This window comes from Heterodontus francisci, chromosome 17 (assembly GCF_036365525.1).
Source record: "Heterodontus francisci isolate sHetFra1 chromosome 17, sHetFra1.hap1, whole genome shotgun sequence".
Lineage (NCBI taxonomy): Eukaryota > Metazoa > Chordata > Chondrichthyes > Heterodontiformes > Heterodontidae > Heterodontus > Heterodontus francisci.
Window position 1 is genome coordinate 76091075 of NC_090387.1, and position 24538 is coordinate 76115612.

A 24538-nucleotide genomic window follows, 5' to 3' on the forward strand; every position below is an offset into this window, starting at 1 on the left:
CTCTGAACATCAATTTTCCCCAGGACTTTTCCATTTACTGTATAGTTCACTCTTGAATTGGATCTTCCAAAATGCATCACCTCGCATTTGCCCTGATTGAACTCCATCTGCCATTTCTCTGCCCAACTCTCCAATCTATCTATATTCTGCTGTATTCCCTGACAGTCCCCTTCACTATCTGCTACTCCACCAATCCTAGTGTCGTCTGCAAACTTGCTAATCAGACCACCTTTACTTTCCTCCAAATCATTTATGTATATCACAAACAACAGTGGTCCCAGCACGGATCCCTGTGGAACACCACTGGTCACACGTCTCCATTTTGAGAAACTCCCTTCCACTGCTACTCTCTGTCTCCTGTTGCCCAGCCAGTTCTTTATCCATCTAGCTAGTACACCTTGGACCCCATGCGCCTTCACTTTCTCCATCAGCCTACCATGGGGAACCTTATCAAACGCCTTACTGAAGTCCATGTATATGACATCTACAGCCCTTCCCTCATCAATCAACTTTGTCACTTCCTCAAAGAATTCTATTAAGTTGGTAAGACATGACTTTCCCTGCACAAAACCATGTTGCCTATCACTGATAAGCCCATTTTCTTCCAGATGGGAATAGATCCTATCCCTCAGTATCTTCTGCAGCAGCTTCCCTACCACTGACGTCAGGCTCACCGGTCTATAATTACCTGGATTATCCCTGCTACCCTTCTTAAACAAGGGGACAACATTAGCAATTCTCCAGTCCTCCGGGACCTCACCCGTGTTTAAGGATGTTGCAAAGATATCTGTTAAGGCCCCAGCTATTTCCTCTCTCGCTTCCCACAGTAACCTGGGATAGATTCCATCCGGACCTGGGGACTTGTCCACCTTAATGCCTTTTAGAATACCCAACACTTCCTCCCTCCTTATGCCGACTTGACCTCGAGTAATCAAACACCTGTTCCTAACCTCAACATCCGTCATGTCCCTCTCCTCGGTGAATACCGATGCAAAGTACTCGTTTAGAATCTCACCCATTTTCTCTGACTCCACGCATAACTTTCCTCCTTTGTCCTTGAGTGGGCCAATCCTTTCTCTAGTTACCCTCTTGCTCCTTATATATGAATAAAAGGCTTTGGGATTTTCCTTAACCCTGTTTGCTAAAGATATTTCATGACCCCTTTTAGCCCTCTTAATTCCTCGTTTCAGATTGTGCCTACAATCCCGATATTCTTTCAAAGCTTCGTCTTTCTTCAGCCGCCTAGACCTTATGTATGCTTCCTTTTTCCACTTAGCTAGTCTCACAATTTCACCTGTCATCCATGGTTCCCTAATCTTGCCATTTCTACCCCTCATTTTCACAGGAACATGTCTCTCCTGCACGCTAATCAACCTCTCTTTAAAAGCCTCCCACATATCAAATGTGGATTTACCTTCAAACAGCTGCTCCCAATCTACATTCCCCAGCTCCTGCCGAATTTTGGTATAGTTGGCCTTCCCTCAATTTAGCACTCTTCCTTTAGAACCACTCTCGTCTTTGTCCATGAGTATTCTAAAACTTACGGAATTGTGTTCACTATTCCCAAAGTAGTCCCCTACTGAAACGTCAACCACCTGGCCCGGCTCATTTCCCAACACCAGGTCCAGTATGGCCCCTTCCCGAGTTGGACTATTTACATACTGCTCTAGAAAACCCTCCTGGATGCTCCTTACAAATTCTGTCCATCTAGACCTCTAACACTAAGTGAATCTCAGTCAATGTTGGGAAAATTAAAATCTCCTATCACCACCACCCTGTTGCTCCTACAGCTTTCCATAATCTGTTTACATATTTGTACCTCTATCTCACGCTCGCTGTTGGGAGGCCTGTAGTACAGCCCCAACATTGTTACCGCACCCTTCCTATTTCTGAGTTCTGCCCATATTGCCTCACAGCTCGAGTCCTCCATAGTGCCTTCCTTCAGCACAGCTGTGATATCCTCTTTGACCAGTAATGCAACTCCTCCACCCCTTTTACCTCCCTCTCTATCCCGCCTGAAGCATCAGTATCCTGGGATATTTAGTTGCCAATCATGCCCCTCCCTTAACCAAGTCTCAGTAATAGCAATAACATCATACTCCCAGGTACTAATCCAAGCCCTAAGTTCATCTGCCTTACCTACTACACTTCTTGCATTAAAACAAATACACCTCAGACCACCAGTCCCTTTGCTTTCATCATCTGCTCCCTGCCTACTCTTTCCCTTAGTCATGCTGACTTCATTATCTAGTTCCTTACATCCTTACTCTTTACTGACCTCATTTGGTTCCCATCCCCCTGCCACATTAGTTTAAACCCTCCCCAACGGCGTTAGCAAAAGCACCCCCAAGGACATTGGTTCCAGTCCGGCCCAGGTGTAGACCGTCCAATTTGTAATAGTCCCACCTCCCCCAGAACCGGTCCCAAAAATCTGAACCCCTCCCTCCTGCACCATCTCTCAAGCCACGCATTCATCCTGACTATTCTTTCATTTCTACTCTGACTATCACGTGGCACTGGTAGCAATCCTGAGATTACTACCTCTGAGGTCCTACTTTTTAACTTGGCTCCTAACTCCCTAAATTCTGCTTGTAGGACCTCATCCCGTTTTTTACCTATATCATTGGTGCCTATGTGCACAACGACAACTGGCTGTTCACCCTCCCCCTTCAGAATGTTCTGCAGCCGATCTGAGACATCCCTGAACCGTGCACCTGGGAGGCAACATACCATTCGGGAGTCTCGTTTTCGACCACAGAACCGCCTATCTACTCCCCTTACAATTGAATCCCCTATGACTATAGCCCTTCCACTCTTTTTCCCGCCCTTGTGAACAGCAGAGCCAGCCACGGTGCCATGAACCTGGCTACTGCTGCCTTCCCCTGGTGAGCCATCTCCCCCAACAGTATCCAAAACGGTATACCTGTTGTGGAGGGAGATGACCGCAGGGGACACCTGCGCTGCCTTCCTGCTCTTTCTCTGCCTTTTGGTCACTCATTCCCTTTCTCCCTCAGCAATCCTAATCTGCGGTGTGACCAATTCGCTAAACGTGCTATCCACTACCTCCTCAGCATCGCGGATGCTCCAAAGTGAGTCCATCCGCAGCTCCAGAGCCATCATGCGGTCTAACGAGCTGCAGCTGGACACACTTCCTGCATGCGAAGGAGTCAGGGACATCAGCCATGTCCCTGAGCTCCCACATTGAGCAAGAGGAGCATGTCACGGGTCTGAGATCTCCTGCCATTTTTAATCTTAAGCTTAAACTTAGTTAAATGAAAAAGGAACGAAAAGTTTTTTACCAATCACACGATTAAAAAAAAAAGAGAAATAGAAAAAGGCTTACCTTATCTACACCCCACCGAGTCCTTTTTTTTTTGGTTAGAGGAGGAGGGCAGGTGGGAGACACTACAGGTGTAGTGTCTCGGGTTCAGAAACGGCCCAAATATATAGGGTTTTACTTACCCAGCAGCCCCCTGGTCTCCGCCGAAAACCAAAGGAAATTAAGTTTACTTTAAACTGACCTTCCCAGTTGCTCACTCGCTCGCACTCTCTGCTCCCGAAAAAGCTGCTGCAGTGAAAGGCAAGTTATTTTAAATGGCCCAAATATATAGGGTTTTACTTACCCAGCAGCCCCCTGGTCTCCGCCGAAAACAAAAGGAAATTAAGTTTACTTTAAACTGAGCTTCCCAGCTGCTCACTCGCTCGCACTCTGCTCCCGAAAAAGCTGCTGCAGTGAAAGAGTTATGCAGACTCATTGAGTTACTTTTTTCCCTCACTTCTTTGTTCTGTTAGTAACTCTATCTATATTTTCTGCATAGCCAAAATTAAAATACATGTGTTCGCCTGAAACCAAAGTGAATGTTTGTGGGATGTAATATCCCCATATAATAGGATGCTTGTGGGAAAAATTCTCTGGCTGCGATTTTAACTCTTGGTTTTAATTCTATTTTAATACAGTGTAGTGCAATTTCGCCCATTAAGTGTTGAGCAGAATTATTTTCCTGAGAGTTCTGCTATCTATCAAAATGGTACTTGACATCCTGTTGAGATTTTTGTACAAACCAGACTGAGATGACTGATTAGTATAACAGTAGCTTATGCTGACTTAGTTTTGGCATTATTTGAAGTATATTTTTATCCAGTAATGATGGGGGGGTATTAGTTCACGTATCCCCTTGCATATTCAATGGATATTATAGGTGAATGCTCCTGAATTAGTCTCTTTTACTGAGAGAAATATCTTGCCTAACCTGTAAGTGTTTTGTTCTTAACTTTGTTTTTCCATCTCCTCCAGTATCCCTACATTCCAGCTCACATCACCAAGCCCAAAGAGCACAAGAAGCTATTCTTAGTGCAGCTTCAAGAGAAAGGTAGGTCATAAGACAGACAGTCTGTGTGTGTGTGTGTGCCTGGACATGTGATTGCATTCACACAAGCTCTGGAGTAGTTTAACTAAAGGTACTCTTAAGACGAAGACTGCATTGCAAAGACGAGCTTGCACTAATGTCATACTATTCACTTCCTTTGGATTTCTGAAAATACTTCACAGCAAATTAATACTTTGTAATGTGAGCAAGCGCAACAGGCAATTTGTGCACAGCAAGGTCCAACGAGCAGCAATGAGATAAATGTGTTTGTGTCATTGGTTGAGAGATAAATATTGGCCAGGACACTGGAAGTTCCTTGCTATTCATTAGTTACTGCCACGAGATCTTTTGAGCAGACAGACAGCGCCTCGGTCAATGTCTTATCTGAAAGACTGCATTTCTGACAGTGTGGTTATACCTCAGTATTGCATTAAAGTCAGCCCAGGTTATATGTGCAAGTTACTTGGAAAACAGCTTGAACTGCTTGACTGAGGCATGAGTGCTGCCATAGCTGGTCTGAATGAACAAAGTCTCCCTTCTCCCTCACCAAAAAACAGATTCCAGTTGACCCAGCAACTGGTGCATGTTCTTAGCGATGGTAACGTCTATCTGAAATGATCTAATTGAATTGGTATGATATGAGGGATAGATTGATGGTGTATTAATGATCCAAATGCTTTCTTTCTGGTATTTTTCTGCGCTGTCATACATGTGGAACTCTACTTTCTATTTTTTAAACCACTTAAAATATTTTTTCTCTTCCCTTAAAGGCTTTGGCCACACACAATCCCTTACCTCGAGTATTATTTTTACAGACACTCGCTGACTCTTCCCTTAAGTGGTCAACATTTGATGCATGTGACTGTCTGAAGACTGACTAGCAGAACAACATAGCCAAGCCCAATTTTTTGTTCTCTTTTGTCATGCACACGCGTGTTTCATAAAAGTCATTGGGTTGGAAATGATGGAATCCTGGTTCTTTCTCCTATCACCTTCCTATCCCAGGGAGTCTGCTTTAGCTAGGGTCATACAACTCAACACTGATTGAATGTGGATTTGACTGCTTTTTGTGTTTGAAGGATGAATGCTCTACTTGGGGTTTCAGAACTTTGTGTAACTAAGCCCAAACCTGTCGTCAAGACCCACCTATGGCCACCTTCTAACAGGAATTATGGGCCATTGATGAAAATTGCCCATAAGCTCAAGAGGAAGATCACTGAGGTTAGTTATGCCATTCCCCACTACCCCCCTCCCCAGCTTAGGTCACTAACTTTGCACAATCTGTTAACTTAACTGTCTGCCGGGGTAGGCAGTAAGGCTCAATTACATGTTATCCTCAATTTAATTGGACATCTAATCTTATGACGTGCACCATTTGTTAGATTTTTTTTTCCAGCACAATATTTCAGCTTAAGTTTGTGCCCTTTCAGTCGCTGGAGGTGTGTGCTGATGACAGTTGGGACCTTGGTGAATGACTGACAGGACCACGAGGCGGAGAGTATCGTAGATAGCACGTATGGAGAGGTGGTCACACCGCAGGCTCAGACTCCACAGCCAGGAAGGGAATGGGTGACCACTAGGCAGGCAGTTCAGGAATCTCCTGTGGATATTCCCCTGCAAAACAGATATACTGCTTTGGATACTGTTGGGGGGAATGGCCTCTCTGGAAAGCAGCAACAGCCCAATTCTTTGCACCACGGTTGGCTCTGCTACACAGGGGAGGAGTAAAAAGTGCGGGAATGCAATTGTTATAGGGGATTCAATTGTGAGGGGAATAGATGGGCATTTCTGTGGCCGCAAAAGAGTTCTGAAGAAGGGTCTGTGACCTGAAACGTTGACTCTGCTTGTCTCTGCACAGATGCTACCGGATGTGCTGAGTATTTCCAGCATTTCTTTTTGTTCCAGATTGGTATGTTGCTTCCCTGGTGATAGGGTCAAGGATGTCTCAGCGGTTACAGGACATTCTGAAGGGGGAGGGTGAACAGCCAGTGGTCGTAGTACACATTGTTACAAAAGACATAGGTTTAAAAAAAAAAGGATGAGGTCCTAAAAGCAGAATATAGGGAGTGAGGAAGTAAGTTGAAAAGTAGGACCTCAAAGGTAGTGATCTCAGGATTACTACCAGTGCCATGTGCTAGTCAGAGTAGAAATAGCTGGATATACCGGATGAATGCGTGGCTGAAGAGATGGTGTGAGGGGGATGGTTTTAGATCCCATTAGTTGCACAAAGAGAGACGAAGTCCGACTGTAGCTTTAAGAAACTTTATTGCAGTACTTCTTGGTTACATCATCAGCAAAGCAAATTACAACAACACCTTTGCCTCCACCTTTCTCCTCCGTGGTGGTGCAAGGAAATTAAGCCTTTCTTATAGTTCTTCATACACATCAGTGACACCCCCTTTAAGTTCCCAATTGGTTTACAAATTCTGCAGTTTCTTGGTGTCAGGGCCTGATTGGGGTCCTGCCTTGTCAATGTGTTTTTAACTTCTTATTTCATTTTCTCATGGCTCTTATCTGTTTTTGAACTGTAGTACAATATAGGCTTTTATGAAGCAGCTTACAGCTGTCCTGTGAATCTTGCTTGGTAGTCTACTCCTTCTACTCCTACTGATAAGCTGTTCCTACAGCACTGAAAGAGCTACTATTAATTTCTGATAAGCTGTCTCTGCAGCTCCGAAGTTGTTAGTAGTACATGATTGATTAATTATTTCACCTTAAATGTCCCCATGTTATTCTGTTCTCACAGCTGGTTTTGGGGGAGGTGGGACCAGTACAAACTGGACAGGTTACACCTGGGCAGGACTGGGACTGATGTCCTAGGGGGAGTATTTGCTAGAGTGGTTGGGGAGGGTTTAAACTAAAATGGAAGGGGGATGGGAACCTTTGCAAGGAGTCAGAGGAGGGGGGAGTCCAAGACGAGAACAAAAGCCAGCAAGGGGAATAAGAAAAGTGATAGGCAGAGAAATCAAGGTCCAGAATCAAACCGGACCACAGTGAAAAATAGTGGAAAGGGGACAAGTAAGGTTAAAAAGACTAGCCTTAAGGCTTTGTGCCTTCACGCGTGGAGCATTCGCCATTAAGTGGATGAATTAATTGCGCAAATAGATGTAAAGTGGTATGATATAGTCGGGATTACGCAGACATGGCTGCAAGGTGACCAGGGGTGGGAAATGAACATCCAGGGTATTCAGTATTTATGAAGGACAGACAAAAAGCAAAAGGCGGTGGAGTTGCATTGCTGGTTAAAGAGGAAATTAACGCAATAGTGAGGAAAAATATTAGCTCTGATGATGTGGAATCTTATGGGTAGAGCTGAGAAAGACTAAGGGGCAAAAAACGTTAGTGGGGGTTGTATATAGACCCCCAAACTGTAGTGGTGATGTTGGGAATGGCATTGAACCGGAAATTAGAGACGCATGCAATAAAAGAACATCCATAATTATGGATGACTTTAATCTGCATATAGAATGGGCAAATCAAAATAGTCACAATACCGTAGAGGGGAAATTCTTGGAGTGTATACGGGATGGTTTTCTGCACCAATACGTTGAGGAACCAACTAGAGAACAGGCCATCCTAGACTGGGTATCGTGTAATGAGAGAGGAATAATTGACAGTCTAGTAGTGCGAGACCCCTTGGGGACGAGCGACCATAATATGATAGAATTTTTCAAGATGGAGAGTGACTTAATTGATTGAGACAAGGGTCCTGAATCTTAGTAAAGGAAACTAGGAAGGTACGAGGCGCGAGTTGGCCATGACAGATTGGGAAACGTTACTTAAAGGGATGACGGTGGACAGGTAATGGCAAACATTTAAAGAGTGCATGGATGAACTGCAACAATTGTTTATCCCTGTCTGGCACAAAAGTAAAACGGGAAAGGTAGCCAAACCATGGCTTACAAGGGAAATCAGAGATAGCATTAGATCCAAGGAAGAGGCATATAAATTTGCCAGAAAAAACAATAGACCTGAGGATTGGGAGCAGTTTAGAATTCAGCAAAGGAGGATCAAGGGATTGATTAAGAAGGGGAAAATAGAGTATGAGAGCAAGCTTGCAGGGAACATAAAAACTGACTGTAAAAGTTTCTATAGGTATGTGAACAGAAAAAGATTGGTGAAGACAAATGTAGATCCCTTACAGTCAGAAATGGGAGTTTATTATGAGGAACAAAGAAATGGCTGACCAGCTAAATGCATACTTTTGTTCTGTCTTCACAAAGGAGGACACAAATATCATACCAGAAATGTTGGGGAACACGGGGCTTAGTGAGAGAGAGGAACTGAAGGAAATCAGTATTGGTAGCGAAATGGTCTTGGGGAAATTGATGGGATTGAAGGCCGATAAATCCCCAGGGCCTGATGGTATGCATCCCAGAGTACTTAAGGAAATGCCCTAGAAATAGTGGATGCATTGGTGGTCTTCCAAGATTCTATAGACTCTGGAACAGTTCTTACAGATTGGAAGGGAGCTAATGTAACCCCACTATTTAAAAAGGGAGGTAGAGAGAAAGCAGGGAATTAGAGACCAGTCAGCCTGACGTCGGTTGTGGGGAAAATTCTAGAGTCCATTATCAAAGATTTTATAGCAGTGGTAGAATCGGGAAGAGTCAGCATGGATTTACAAAAGGGAAATCATGCTTGACAAATCTACTAGAATTCTTCGAGGATGTAACTAGTAGAGTTGATGAGGGGGAGCCAGTGGATGTGGCTTATTTGGATTTTCAGAAGGCTTTTGACAAAGTCCCACATAAGAGATTAGCGTGTAAAATTCAAGCACATGGGATTGGGGGTAGTGTATTGCGATGGATAGAAAATTGGATGGCAGACAGGAAACAGTCGGGATAAATGGGTCTTTTTCCGAATGGCAGACAGTGACTAGTGGGTGGGATCGGTGCTAGAACCCCAGCTATTCACAATATATATTAATGATTTAGATGAGTGAACTAAATGTAGTATCTCCAGATTTGCAGATGAGACAAAACTGAGTGGGACAGTGAGTTGTGAGGAGGATGCAGAGAGGCTTCAGGGTGATTTGGACAAGTTGAGTGAGTGGGTAGATGCAGTATAATGTGAACAAATGTGAGGTTATCCACTTTGGTAGCAAAAACAGGAAGGCAGGTTATTATCTAGCTATAAACTGAGAGGGGAATATGCAGCGCGACCTAGGTAAGCATGTAGGTGCAACAGGCGATTAAAAAAAATTGCAAATGGTATGTTGGCCTTCATAGTGAGAGGACTTGAGTACAGGCACAGGGATGTCTTGCTGCAATTATACAGGGCCTTGGTGAGGCCACACCTGGAATGTTGTGTGCAGTTTTGGTCTCCTTATCTGAGGAAGGATGTTCTTGCTACAGAGGGAGTGCAGCGAAGGTTTACCAGACTGATTCCTGGGATGGTGGGAGTGAATTATGAGGAGAGATTGAGTCGGTTAGGATTATATTTGCTGGAATTCAGAAGAGTGAGGGGGGATCTCATAGAAACCTATAAAATTCTAACAGTACTTGACAGGGTAGATGCAGGGAGGATGTTTCTGATGGTGGGGGAGTCCAGAACCAGGGGTCATAGTCTAAGAATATGGGGTAAACCTTTCAGGACTGAGATGAGGAGAAATTACTTCACCCAGAGAGTGGTGAGCCTGTGGAATTCGCTACCACAAAGCAGTTGAGGCCAAAACATTGTATGTTTTCAAGAAGGAGTTAGATATCACTCTTGGGTCTAAAGGAATCAAAGGGTATGGGGCGAAAGAGAGAACAGGTTACTGAGTTGGATGATCAGCCATGATCATAATGAATGGCGGAGGAGGCTCGAAGGGCCGAATGGCCTACTCCTGCCCCTGTTTTCTATGTTTCTATGATGAGCAGTCTATATCCTTAGCCGATGAGATTTAAGGTTGAGGAAAGGAACGAACGACTGATGTGGGTGAATTAAATTCAATTCAAGTGCCGAAAGGAAAATAAAGACTGCATTGAGAGAAGCGACAGATATTAAAAATCTAGAATTTGCTACTTGCAAGAGTGGTGCATAATTTAAATTGTTCCCTTTCTAGGCTGGAGAGATTGATTGCCATTGCATTAACAATTATTCCAAATTAAAAGCATACTTGAGCTTTTAAGCATGAGCCCTAACTTTCTGCGACAAGGTTGTGAAAAATAACAGGATGTTGAGGGTGATCTGCCGCTTGTGAAAGGCAAATGGCTCAGCGGTCTGAAGTGACCAGCTCGTGTCTCTAATTTTCTGCCTGATTTGTGAATTAAGACAATAAGGTTTCATGGGCTAGACATAAGTGGTTTCCACTGAGTGGGGGTGAAAAGCTAGGGCTGATTTTGAATGATACTCAATAGAGAATTTGGGGGACTCTTGTTTACCCAGAAAATTGTTAGAATGTGGAACTCAACCACAAGGAATGGTTAAGGCAAATAACACACATGCATTTAAGGGGAAGCTAGATAAACATGAGCGAGAAAGGAATAGAGGCTTTTGGTATAATATGGATGGAGTGGTGGGAGGGAGGTTTGTGTGGAGCATAAAGTTGTGTAGAATGGTCTGTTTCTGTGCTGTACATTTGATGTAATAAAGGTGTTTTCTTGTGAACCTGCTGTTTTCCTGCAAGATTTGGGCTGCTGTCTTTACTGGCCAAGCCACTGGATAGCTATTTAAATTGGTGCATTTACTGTACTTGTGACATAGCTATGGTTCTGGTGCTCTTTAATGATCTGTGTTTAATTACAGCCCTGTTTGCAGTGCCAAAGAATTACAAGCTGGTTGCTGCACCATTATTTGAGCTTTATGACAATGCTCCTGGTTATGGACCCATTATCTCCAGTCTTCCTCAGCTTCTGAGCAGGTAATTCGGTAACACGTGCACATGCTACTGCTTCATTGAGACCTTCAGATTGTTTGAAGCTTAATAGTTTGGGAGAGGAATTAGCACTTTTTTTTTGTGGATTGGGAAGGTCTAAACAGCTTCATATCGAAATGGGCTTAACAGGCCTGTGGATAATAAATGTGCCAGTCATGAATCTGATCTGTACTGACTTGTGTTGATCCTAATGTTCGCTTATCTTGCCCATTAAAAGTAAGACTTGTGGGGGTGCACTGAAGGCTTACCTGGAAAATTGAGCAACATGTTGCAGTTTTATCTGTGACATCTTTTCCTTGTTTATGGCTTACCAGTTTTCTTGGGCAAACTGAAAACATTCTTTATTCTTTGCCCTACTTGGATTAGTAACAGGAGTAGGCCATTTAGCCCCTTGAGCCAGTTCTGTCATTGTGATATACAACTTAACTCCAGATATCTACCGTTGCTCTATAACCCATAATGTCATTGGTTAACAAAAGTCTTGTCAGTCTCCGATTCTAAATTTAACAATTGATCTCGCATCAATTGCTGTTTGCAGAAGAGAATTCCAAACACCTTTTTATTTTTGGGTGTAAGTGTTGCCTAACTTCACTCCTGAAAGGCCTTCTAATTTTTAGACTATGCCCCCTTGTCCCAGACTCCACAACCAGTGGAAATAGTTTTTCTCTCAACTTTGTTACACTCTTCTCACAATCTTTGATCAAATTACCCCTTATTGGTCCAAATTTCAGGAATACAAACCTATTTTGTGTAATTTAGCCGCTCGAGTCCAGGTGTTTTGGGAAATCTATGCTGCAATCCCTCCAAGGCCAGTATACCCTTCAAAAGAGGAGCTGCTCAGCACTGCCCACATTGTGGTGTAACCAGAGCTTTATATAGTTGGAGCATAACTTCTGCCTCCTTGTTTTTCTAGTTGTCTCGATATAAAGACCACGATACCATTAGCCTCTTTGAATATTTTCTGGACCAGTCCATGATGTATTAATCTACATATTGTACAGACAGTAAGAATTAAATCTAATTCCAGTAACTAACTAACTTGGAGAATATGTAGGGTGCTTGTGTCAATGCTCTGAGGACAGAATATATCCTGCCAGATCACTTTTATAAATTGCTGTTCTGGGTTTATTTGCAAGTCAGATTTACATAAAACAAGGTACATGGGCAACGTAAATAAAAAAGGGTGAATATGTCCTTTACAAAAAGCTGTATGTACAGCAGCTTGTCACCCTTGCTTTGGGTGAATTGATGGAGCCTTCTTTTCTTGGTACACAGTCTGCAGTCTTTACCGATATAATGGCATGCTTGGAATGAGAACTTTGTCTTCCAGGCTCTGAGCTAAAGATATCAGAACTTAAGCTAGCAGTCAGCAATGCAATATTTAATCTGTGAGCTGGCCTTTGATAGCTAATTTTTGAAGTGGTCAAGTAACAAGCAAGTGAGCAACTAAATCTTTAGATCCTTGTAGCTGGTGTTTTGAACAGTTCCTTTTAGCAATTTTTTCCCCACCTGCTTGTTTTCATTTACGTATCACAAAAATTGGTGCAATGATTAACATTTTTTAAATTGCTGTCCCAGCCATCAAAATTTATTTTATCGCATTTGTTTTGGTTCATGGAGGGTGCATCTCTTCCATTTCTTTCTTAAGGAAGAGCCACTTCCATTTTGACCTTATTACTTGAAATTATGCAAAAATGAAGAGCCATTCTGATTTGGGATAGTCCCTTCCACCTTGGATCACCCAGACACTTCCTGTGGACACAAGGGGCAAGATTTGCTGAAGCAGGCATCTTGTGGCCTGCCTGCTTTAGTGAGACCTTTTCCTGTACACTTCAGTTGATTTATTTTTTTGCCTTGTAATTGGAGATGTGAGCTCATAACAGAACAAGGGCAACGAGGTTTCTGACACTTTGGCAAACAGCATAGCCAACTGTGTCTTAACCATTGAGATTGAAGGATTAAGAAAGAGAAAGAACTGAAAAGGGGGGTGAATTAATGAGTGAATTAAATGTCATCAGAAAGGGAAAGAAAGATTAGATTGAAAGACAAGAAAATGGAAAACAAAATAAAATGATGTTTTAAAATCTTCAATTCAATACTTGAAACAAGACTGCATGCCTTTAATTACTTTCTGGGCTAGAGGTTGATTGGCAGCCATTAAAAATTATCACATCATTAAAAGGGTACTTGCATTAGTAACAATTATTAGATTTAACTTTTTGGTGAGTTTAATGAGCAATTAATATGCAAACTTCATGAAACTAGAGAAAGGGTTTTCCTGAAGCTAGTGACAGTGGTGCAAATTGTCCAGTAACTTGTAGCAATTCGCAATACAAGCAATATCTTCCTTGCCACAAATTTCTAGCCAATTTTCACGCTGATTGTCAATCCCACTTTTTCAATAAATTCTCACCCAATAAAGAGGTGGAGTTTTTGCATGAGCTGGGGGAGGTGAAGACCTCCAGGAAAGGGTCCATGCCCACACTATCCTTTTTGTTTCATGATTTGTTTTGCTGTGGCTTTTAATTTGTTGTGTGCCACAAATTAGTTGTCTTTTAAAACCAATTGACTCTGGGGGGGTTCCAATTCAAGTCAGGTTGGCTGCTTCAGTACATACAATTGGGCAACCTCAAGCCTGAGACCCAATTCATTTAATTCAGTTTAAAAAAAAAAAGATTTTATCCTTTTAATACCCTTAGGTTTAATTGCATTGTTCATGTTTAATATATTTAAGATATTGCATTTTTCAGTGTACTAAAATTCTCTAACTTTTTTAAATTCTAGGTTTAATTTTATTTATAACTGAAGTTAGTGGACATCTCTGATACAAGATCATGGTGGCCATATGGGTCCAGTTTTCCTGAACATCTTTAGGTGTGGCTTCCATCAGCCACAGACTTTAATCAGTTCTTCAAACCAAACCCGGTGGCATTTTGCAGCACCTGCCCTGACTTTGCTGGTGCTCAATTGGGATTCTACTCAACTCTACACCAACGATGAAGCCAAGGAACTGAACTGGCGCTTTTTAAAAAAAAAAAGTTTCCTTCTGCTCGTGTAATTGTTTGCATTTTCTACTTTATTAAATGGACAAAGATACCTTTTTATTTTCTGAGGGTTTTAATCTATGCATTTTGTTGTTTCGCCCAGTTCATTTTGACTTTGTAATTAGATGTGGCTCTCAAAACCTAGTTGGATTGATAAAAATTCACTCGTCCAATTCTGCTGCTTCAGTTTGTATGGCAGAAACTTAGTTTTTAATCTGCTCTTTTGGGGCAGTAGTTTTCTAGTCCAACTGCAGCCTCATACAGTTTTGGTCTGTTTTATGATCAGTTCTGGAACCCTTGGCTTATACTATTGGCTGAGATGTTAATTCTTTCCTGTTATGCAAATGCTCGTACTTTATTTTAGCTGTATGCTTCATACCATGTCATTGAGGTGTGCAAATGATCTGACTGCAGTTAGTTTATGGGCCTGTCCAATTTGCTGCAGTATCTGCTGGGTGCAATTTCAGTTTTGTGTGTAATTTGATTTTCAGAAAAGTCATAAGGCTGTATACAAATCTTCATGAACTTGTCAAAATATATTCAAGTATCTAGTTTGGGGGGAAGGGTGGAAATTCTTCAAGCCACAATGGGGAAAAGTTCAACTTGAACTGCACTTGTGCTATACGATTAACCTGGGGTATGAAAATCTTCCACTAGATGAGCATAGCTTGGTCTTGAAGGGTAGTGAACCACCAGTGGGTCTAGGTTTGTGTACTCAGTTGGTAGTGGGTCCATTGTTCATTCTAACTTCAGTTTTTAGTTCTAATTCTGAAGTTCTTCTGATTTTGGAAATGTCTTTTAAATATTTACACTGAATATTTCAACATGGAAGGATTAGATATTTATTTCACACTATCTCAATGCCTCGAAAATGAAGAGTTCTTAGCAAGAGCCATGTGATGAGGTAGAATATGGGAATGTTAGGATCATTGTAGTGTTGCACTTCATTGTACCAGTAGGATGTGCTAGAACGTTACCTGTGGCAAATGCTGGGTACAGGTTTTAGAAGTGCTGTTACTTGGATTGCTGTGGGCATGTATAATTCATACTGGGTCTGTGCTGCATGCAATTATACAGTAATGTATTTTGCCTTCCAAAGCTAGTCGGTGTCTGGAGAGAACTGTAAAATAGTCTAGTGGCAAGATGTGAATGAGTCTGTCACTGCTGAGTGATGAGGAGAAAATGAACTTGTATTGCCTAAGTGCAATGGACTTGGCTTAAATAGGGTGTCCCAAGCATTCCATGATGCTATCACTGGTTTCTCACTGTAACTTTGGCAACCCATGAGATATGATAAATGGCTCCTTACACTCTATGGTACAAAAATGTTTGATAGCCTTGAGCTTGCACTATATGAATACTCTACCAGCTGACCAGTTTATGTAAATGTTGGTCAGACTTTATATCCTATTCATATAGTAAAGTTGACTATTTTCTTCCAAATGAGTTCTTGAGCCGAAGTACAAATATTTGTTGAAAAACCTCTGATTAAACCCCTCTCTTCATGGGGGCATTAAAACCTGGGTATAGATCTTGTGACTTTTCTCCTGAGCATTTGTGTTCCTGAAACTCCCTTTCTCGACATGGTCGTGCTAACCTAGAAATAAACTGATTTACAATGGTGGAACCATGGGTCTACCTTCGAGTTGTGTCCTGTTCTGTTAGTATCCTTTATCTATTTTCAGTTTCTGCTTAAACTAGGCTGGGTTCAGCCAGCTGGCACATTTTGCAACACCACCACAATGAAAAATACACAGGCTTGGACCACCGTCAGAGTCCATGTTAGCTGTGCTGTCTGTCTGACCCTGTTGGATCTTCAGGTTTGACTCCAATTGAGCTGTGCTTCTCTTGGAGTGATGTGAAATAAGTTGCTTCTGTGTTTTAATAGTTGCTGTCTGTACTGAACTCACTACTGTGTGTAGTAAAGATTTGAAAAAGTATGGGTTTCTATTAATTTTTAATTGCTTTTGATTTTATTTTAAATGGTATGTTAGATTAGCCTGTGGTATATTTTAGTTATGCTTTCCTCTTAAGGATAGAAAGGATTTTTTTTTCTGTGTGTAAGTTTGTCTGACCCTCTATTGAAACTGGGTTATGTCAAAATTGGATCCTACTGTAGTTTAAACAATTTGGTGTGCTGTCGATGTCATGTAAATCCCACCTGCCAAGAATGAGAGACATATTTTGCCACTTGAACATTAAAACTTAAACTTGTTGCTGGGAAGAAAAGAGGGCCTATCACAAGGAGTAGCCAAGCCCTTGACGGGAAAGACATTTGCATTGTAACACACTGGAAAAGGACAAAGGGGCCACTTCCTGACACATTCAATCCACAATGGACTTCTGATTGCCAGACTTTGAGGGTGGAGGGGCTTGCATGCCTGGTTAACTGTTAAGATGGATGAATACAGAAACTGATGTGGTCAGAGCAGTTTAGGCACAGGAAGAACTGGTGGAGTTTTTTGAATTTAAACTTGCCAGAGTGTTTAAACTGAGAAAGCTCTTTGCTCCTGGGCTCAGAACATCTCTGTCCTGTCTGCTGTCATCACGCTTTCACCAGCTGCAGAAGCCAGTGAAGACCTATGAAGTAAAAGAGGGAAAAGTCTCCCACAGAAACCAGGTTTAAGAATACTGGACTCTAAGGAAAAGCAAGACTACCTACAATCAAGGACCCTACCGTGAGCTCCTTTCTTAGTAAAAAGCCTCTCTTCAGAGATTGCCTCAAACTCTCCACTATTTTTCTTTTTTCTGTCTATTTGCACGTGTGCATTGTGTATGCATGCTACCATAGGGTGCAGTAGGTAACTAGGCCTTAACCAAATTAGAGATTAGAGTTTAAGTTTTAATAAATTTCACTATTCTGTTTTCACTGTAAGAAAACGTGTTTTTGCTCATTTCTTTGCCGGATAATTGGAAAACAGTGAACAAGGATTCACCAAAGGGCAGCTCAAACATAGTGTGATTAGAAACAAAACCCTGTTACAATAAGACTAGGTGAAGGCTAAAAGGGACCCCGAGCCACCTTTCTCACCTGATCATAATAGTGGGGTTATAGGTTTATTAGCTTTCCCTCTCCTTCTGGAACGGAGAGGACCACAATGCAGATAGTATTTACAAGGAATGAGTTATAATTTGTTAAACAATAGTCAATAGTCGTTTTTTAAATGTTGGATTCTTAGACTTCAAGCCACTCCTTATGATTTGACCATGCAAGCTTAATTTTTAAGAGCCATCACAAGCTGCCAGGGCAATTTTTTGATGACCACTGGTTGATGTCGCGGCAAAAACATTGTGCATGTTTGAAATCCAGAACATACGGATCGCAGTACGTTTTCAACCTGCCGCCTGCGTAAATCTGGCTTTGCAAACCCTGCTCTCGGCTGGTTCTGTAATGGGCCGACGACCCATTCCACCAGTTTACTGCCTCATCATTGAAGGTGAAAATCAACACTTCACCAACCCCTCCCAACACACGAGATGCGTGTGAGGTTCCAGAACGTTAGTCCTTATTCCAGCTGCAATAAATGAAAACAATGACAGACGCACATTTAATGGTGTATAATCGAATACCCTGGACCGACATCCCAGTTCCTCGGACTATGTTTAGATTCTTAGCTTCTCTCTTTCTTTATGAAGTTTACTTCAGCATACACTGCGCTCTTGTCTTGTTTAGGTTTTGATGTTTTCTTGGAATCAGCAAGCTGTAGAGTGGCGTAAGTCAGCTGGTTCTCACCGCTTCTTTGTTTAGTCTGTAAAAGTAATATTTCGTATCACCCGTTAATCTATTGCCCACTCATTGCTTGAGGTAATCGAGGTTTGAAAAAGGCTGTAGTGAAAATTCTTCTCATCAATTACCAACTTCAGATTGTAACCGGATTTTGTTTTGGTTTATTTCTCTCCGGTTTCTCCCTTCTCTGCAAACGATTCATGTTTTGTTCCAATTCCAAACCCTCCCCTAAATCTTACTGGTATTCCGCTTTAACCTTCATATAAAATTAGTTCTGAAGAAAGGTCACAACCTGAAACGTTAACTCTGTTTCTCTCTCCATTGATGCTGCCAGACCTGCTGAGTATTTCCAGCACTATCTGTTTTTCTTTCAGATTTCCAGCATCGGCAGTATTTTGCTTTTATAAAATTAGTTCTCCTGCTGATGCAGCCCATTTAAGGGAGAAGATTGATACTTCAATTAAAATAGAAAAATGAATTTCATACTGGTCTGTTCATGGTATTTGGAATGACGGCCCTGTTGTTTGAGCCTCGACAGCCAATATGACCCTTACCCCATGGATGAGGCTCCAAGGTCACATTTTTCAGCCGCCTTTCCCCTGCTATCACAGAGTGATGATTTTGTGTAGAAATGGTTTGGATATCATTCGCGGCAATTTCTTGCCCTACCTGGGGATAGACGGTGTGGTCTATCTCATGTCTACGTTTGGGGGGTCCTTTGTCGTCTCTCAAGTTTAGAGTAGCGTAGGCGGCAAATTGTTCACTTGGTCTTAGTATTTCTTATCTTATTTTTACAGGTTGTACAGATAGCTGAGAATCTGATACAGCAGCCAGCTACCATCAATTGGAACTGAGTCTGAAAGTGTAATATGGAGAGAGTAACCGATAGAATTAGGGCTTAATTGCATTCTGTCCACTCACAATCATTTTATTCAATATCTCACCTATAGGGTGAGGAATAGTTCCAAATAAGAAATCCGGAGCGCTCAAACCTTAATCCTCAGTCAGCCCAGCTTATTGGAAGACCTTGCAGGCCTGAAATTGTCCTTGTTCCACTTCCAGCCACTTCCATCCCGAGCCGGAAATCAGCCGCTGAGACCCTAGCCATTCACCCCCTCCCCGCAACTGCCTAACCCAGGGTTTCAGGGTTCAGACCAATTATCTACCGGTAGCACTGTCCCAGCTTACAGATCAGAGGCGGGGACGGCACCTGGGACCTTCCGAATCTGAAAGCAAAATACTGGGGTTGCTAGATATCTGAAATATCAACAGAAAGTGCTGGAAATACTCTGCAGATCTGGCAGCATCTGTGGAGAGAGAAGCAGAGTTAACCTTTCAGGTCTGTGACCTCTCATGAAAGATCAGTGTCCTGAAACGTTGCCTCCGTTTCTCTCACCTTCCTAACCTGTCTGGTTGTGCTGCACAATGTCTTAATTAAGCAACTGGGTATGTCCGATTTTTAAAATAATTTGAATTATGAAAGAGGAAGTTGTCAGAAGTATATGTTATGGTAAATACAAATATTTATCTTGGCCTTAAAATCAAGATGTACAGTTCAAAAACAAGGAATTTAGCAAAACCTTTCTAAATCACTGGTGAAGCCTCAGCTGGAGCACTGTGTTCAATTCTGGGCACCACACTTTAGGAAAGATGTCAAGGCCTTCGAAAGCATGCAAAGGAAATTTACTGAAATGGTATCAGGAATGAGCGACTTCAATTATGTCGGGGAGACTATAGATTCTACGATTGTTCTCTCTAGAGCAGAGAACGTTAAGGGGAGATTTAATAGAGGTCACAGAGTCATAGTCATAGAGTTATACAGCACAGAAACAGGCCCTTTGGCTCATCGTGTCTGCGCCGGCCATACAGCACCCAACTGTTCTAATCCCATATTCCTGCACTTGACCCGCAGCACTGTATGCTATGGCGTTTCAAGTACTCATTTAAATACTTCTTAAATGTTGTGAGGATTCCTGCCTCCACCACCTCTTCAGGTAGTGCGTTCCAGATTCCAACCACCCTCTGGTGAAAAAATGTTTCCTCAAATCCCACCTAAACCTCCTGCCCCTTACCCAAAATCTATGCCCCCTGGTTATTGACCCCTCCACTAAGGGAAAACGTTTCTTCCTATCTAACCTATCAATACCCCTCATAATCTTGTACACCTCAATCATGTCCCCCCTCAGCCTTCTCTTCTCCAAGGAATATAACCCTAGCCTTTTCAGTCTCTCTTCATAGCCGAAATGCTCCAGCCCAGGCAACATCCTGGTGAATCTCCTTTGCACCCTCTCCAGTACAATCACAACCTTCCTATAGTGTGGTGACCAGAACTGTACACAGTACTCCAGCTGTGGCCTAACTTGTATTTTATACGGCTCCATCATAACCTCCCTGCTCTTATATTCTATGCCTCGACTAATAAAGGCAAGTATCCCATATGCTTTCATAACCACCTTATCTACCTGTACTGCTGTCTTCAGTGATCTTTGGACAAGTACACCAAGGTCCTTCTGACTTTCTGTACTTCCTAGGGTCCTACCATCCATTGTGTATTCCCTTGCCTTGTTAGTCCTCCCAAAATGCATTACCTCACACATTTCAGGATTAAATTCCATTTGCCACTGCTCCGCCCATTTTACCAGCCCATCTATATCTCCCTGTAATCTAAGGATTTCCTCCTCACTATTTACAACATCACCAATTTTCGTGTCATCTGCGAACTTACTGATCATACCTCCTATATTCACATCTAAATCATTAATGTACACTACCAACAGCAAGGGTCCCAGCACTGATCCCTGTGGTACACCACTGGTCATAGGCTTCCAATCGCAAAAACAGCCCTCAACCATTACCCTCTGCCTCCTGCCACTTAACCAATTTTGGATCCAATTTGCCAAATTGCCCCGGATCCCATGGGCTCTTACCTTCTTAACCAATCTCCCATGTGGGACCTTATCAAAAGCCTTACTGAAATCCATGTATACTACATCAACTGCTTTACCCTCATCGACACATCTAGCCACCTCATCAAAAAATTCAATCAAGTTAGTTAGACATGATCTCCCGCTATCAAAGCCATGCTGACCATCCCTGATTAATCCCTGCCTCTCCAAGTGGAGATTAATCCTGTCCCTCAGACTTTTTCCAATATTTTCCCAACCACTGATGTTAGTCTCACCGGCCTGTAATTACCTGGTTTATCCCTACTACCCTTCTTGAATAATGGTACCACATTCACTGTCTTCCAGTCCTCTGGTATCTCTCCTGTGGCCAGAGAGGATTTGAAAATTTGTGTCAAAGCCCCTGTTATCTCCTCCCTTGCCTCACATAACAGCCTGGGATACATCTCATCTGGACCTGAGGATTTATCCACTTTTAAGCCCGCTAAAACAGCTAATATTTCCTCCCTTTCAATGCTAATATGTTCAAGTATATCACAATCCCCCTCCCTGATCTCTACACCTACATTGTCCTTCTCCATAGTGAACACTGATGAAAAGTAATCATTTAAAACCTCACCTATGTCCTCCAGCTCCACACAAAGATTGCCACTTTGGTCCCTAATGGGCGCTACTGTTTCCCTGGTTATCCTCTTACCCTTAATATACTTATAAAACGTCTTGGGATTTTCCTTTATCTTGCCCGCCAGTGTTTTTTCATGCCCCCTCTTCGCTCTCCTAATTACTTTTTCAAGTGCCACCCTACACTTTCTATACTCCTCGAATGCCTCCATTGTTTTCAGTGCTTGGGATCCGCCGTAAGTCTCCTTTTTTTTCCTGATCCAATTCTCTATATCCCTTGACATCCAGGGTTCCCTGGGCCTGTTAGTCCTACCCTTCACCTTAACGGATACATGTTGGCTCTGAACTCTCACTATTTTCTCTTTGAATGGCTCCCACTGATGTGATGTAGACTTTGCTACAAGTCGCTGCTCCCAGTCTACTTTGGCCAGATGCTGTTTTATCATATTGAAATCAGCCTTCCCCCAATTCAGTACGTTTATTTCTGGTCCATCTTTGCCCTTTTCCATAACTAGCTTAAATCTTAAATGGTCACGATCCCCGAAATGCTCCCCCACTGACACTTCTACCACTTGACTGGCTTCATTCCCTAGGATTAGGTCCAGTACTGCCCCTTCTCTTGTAGGACTTTCTACGTACTGGCTCAAAAAGCTCTCCTGTATGCATTTTAAGAATTCTGCCCCTTTTAAGCCTTTTGCACTAAGACTATCCAGTTAATATTGGGGAAGTTGAAATCCCCTACTATTATTACCCTATTATTTTTACACCTCTCTGAGATTTGCCTACATATCTGCTCCTCTATCTCTTCCTTACTATTTGGAGGTCTGTTGTAGACACCCAGCCAAGTGATTGCCCCCTTTTTGTTTTAAGTTCTACGCATATGGCCTCATTTGAGGAACCTTCTAAGACGTCATCCCTCCTTACTGCAGTAATTGACTCCTTGATCAACAGTGCAATGCCACCTCCTCTTTTATCCCCTCCCCTGTCGCGCCTGAAGATTCTATACCCTGGAATATTGAGCTGCTGGTCCTATCCCTCCCTCAACCATGTCTCTGTGATCGCAATAATATCATAATCCCATGTGCTAATCAATACCCTCAATTCATCTGCCTTACTAGTAAGACTCCTTGCATTGAAATAGATGCAATCCAACCTTGCATTTTTCCCTTGTGCCTTACCAGGTCTATATTTGCTCTGCCTTCCAGGCAGACTCACTTTCAGTTCTATATTACCCACTACTGTACCTCAACTCTGTATCCCATCCCCCTGCCAAATCAGGGGACTCCTGTACTACCTACCTGCAACTATTACTCCGCCTGGTGGTCACCCATCACTTTTCTGCCTGTACTGCCATTACCTGCGATGTGACTACCTCTCTAAATGTGCTATCCATGAGGTCCTCAGCATCATGGATGCTCCACAGGTGTTCAGAATTATGAAAGGTTTTGATAGAGTAAATCAGGAGAAGCTGTTTTCACTGGTGGTTGGGTCGGTATCCAGGGGACAGAGATTTAAAATAATTGTCAAATAATCAGGGAAGATGAGGATATTTTTAATGCAGCCTGCTGTTGTGATCTGGAATGCACTGCCTGAAAGGGTGGTGGAAGCAGATTCAGTAGAAACTTTCAAAAAGGATATATATACTTGAAATGAAAAAAATGTAGGGCTATTGGTAAATGTGGGGAGGCAGTGGCGTCGTGGTATTGTCGCTGGACTAGTAATCCAGAGACCCAGGGTATTGCTCTGGGGACATGGGTTCAAATCCCACCACAGCAGAAGGTGGAATTTGAATTCAATTAATAAATCTGGAATTTAAAAAAAGCTAGTCTAATGATGGCCAAGAAACCATTGTTGATTGTTGTAAAAATCCATCTGGATCACTAATGTCCTTTAGGGAAGGAAATCTGCTGTCCTTACCTGGTCTGGCCTACATGTGACTCCAGACCCACAACAATGTGGTTGACTCTTACATGCCCTCAGAAATGGCCTAGCAAGCTACTCAGCTGTATCAAACCACTACGAAGTCAATAAAAAGGAATGAAACCAGATGGACCAACTGGCATCGACCTAGGCACTGGAAATGACAATGGCAAACCCAGCCTGGTCGACCCTGCAAAGTCCTCCTTATTAACATCTGGGGGCTTGTGCCAAAGCTGGGACAGCTGTCCCACAGACTAGTCAAGGAACAGCCTGACATAGTCATACTCACGGAATCATACCTGACAGACAATGTCCCAGACTCTGCCATCACCATCCCCGGGTATGTCCTGTCCCACTGGCAGGACAGAACCCAGCAGAGGTGGCAGCACAGTGGTATACAGTCGGGAGGGAGTTGCCCTGGGAGTCCTCAACATCGACTCTGGACCCCATGAAGTCTCATGGCAGCAGGTCAAACATGAACAAGGAAACCTCCTGCTGATTACCACCTACTGCCCTCCCTCAGCTGATGAGTCAGTACTCCTCCATGATAAACAACACTTGGAGGAAGCACTGAGGTTGGCAAGGGCACAGAATATACTCTGGGTGAGGAACGTCAATGTCCATCACCAAGAGAGGCTTGGTTGCACCACTACTGACCGAGCTGGCCGAGTCCTAGAGGACATATTTGCTAGAATGGGTAAGCAGCAGGTGGTGAGGGAACAACAAGAGGCGAAAACATACTTGACCTCTTCCTCATCAATCTGCCTGCCGCAGTTGCATCTGTCCATGACAGTATTGGTAGGAGTGACCACCGTACAGTCGTTGTGGAGCCAAAGTCCTGCCTTTACATTGAGAATACCCTCCTTCGTGTTGTGTGGCACTACCACCGTGCTAAATGGGATAGATTTCAAACAGATCGAGCAATGCAAAACTGGGCACCCAGGAGGCGCTGTGGGCCATCAGCAGCAGCAGAATTGTACTCAACCACAATATGTAACCTCATGGCCCAGCATATCCCCCACTCTACCATTACCATCAAGCCAGAAGACCAATCCTGGTTCAATGAAGAGTGCAGGAGGGCAATGAGGTGTCAA

At 42.8% G+C, this 24538-nt stretch overlaps 2 protein-coding genes across 3 annotated transcripts in view; one reads left to right on the top strand and one right to left on the bottom strand.

Annotated features, from left to right (window-relative positions):
* nudt21 (nudix hydrolase 21) overlaps positions 1-14325 on the top strand; it is a 32314-nt gene extending 17989 nt beyond the window's left edge. Inside the window, exons 5-7 of the mRNA XM_068049723.1 lie at positions 4295-4370; positions 11100-11214; positions 14014-14325. Coding sequence (XP_067905824.1) covers positions 4295-4370; positions 11100-11214; positions 14014-14035 — 213 coding nt within the window. The 3' untranslated portion in view covers positions 14036-14325. The remainder of the gene's footprint in view (positions 1-4294; positions 4371-11099; positions 11215-14013) is intronic.
* Positions 12344-24538, bottom strand: part of LOC137379078 (tyrosine-protein phosphatase non-receptor type substrate 1-like) — a 154677-nt gene continuing 142482 nt past the window's right edge. For both annotated transcript variants that reach the window (XM_068049720.1, XM_068049722.1), the window contains one exon: positions 12344-18022. In XM_068049720.1, the coding sequence (XP_067905821.1) occupies positions 17885-18022 (138 nt within the window). In that variant the 3' untranslated portion in view covers positions 12344-17884. The remainder of the gene's footprint in view (positions 18023-24538) is intronic.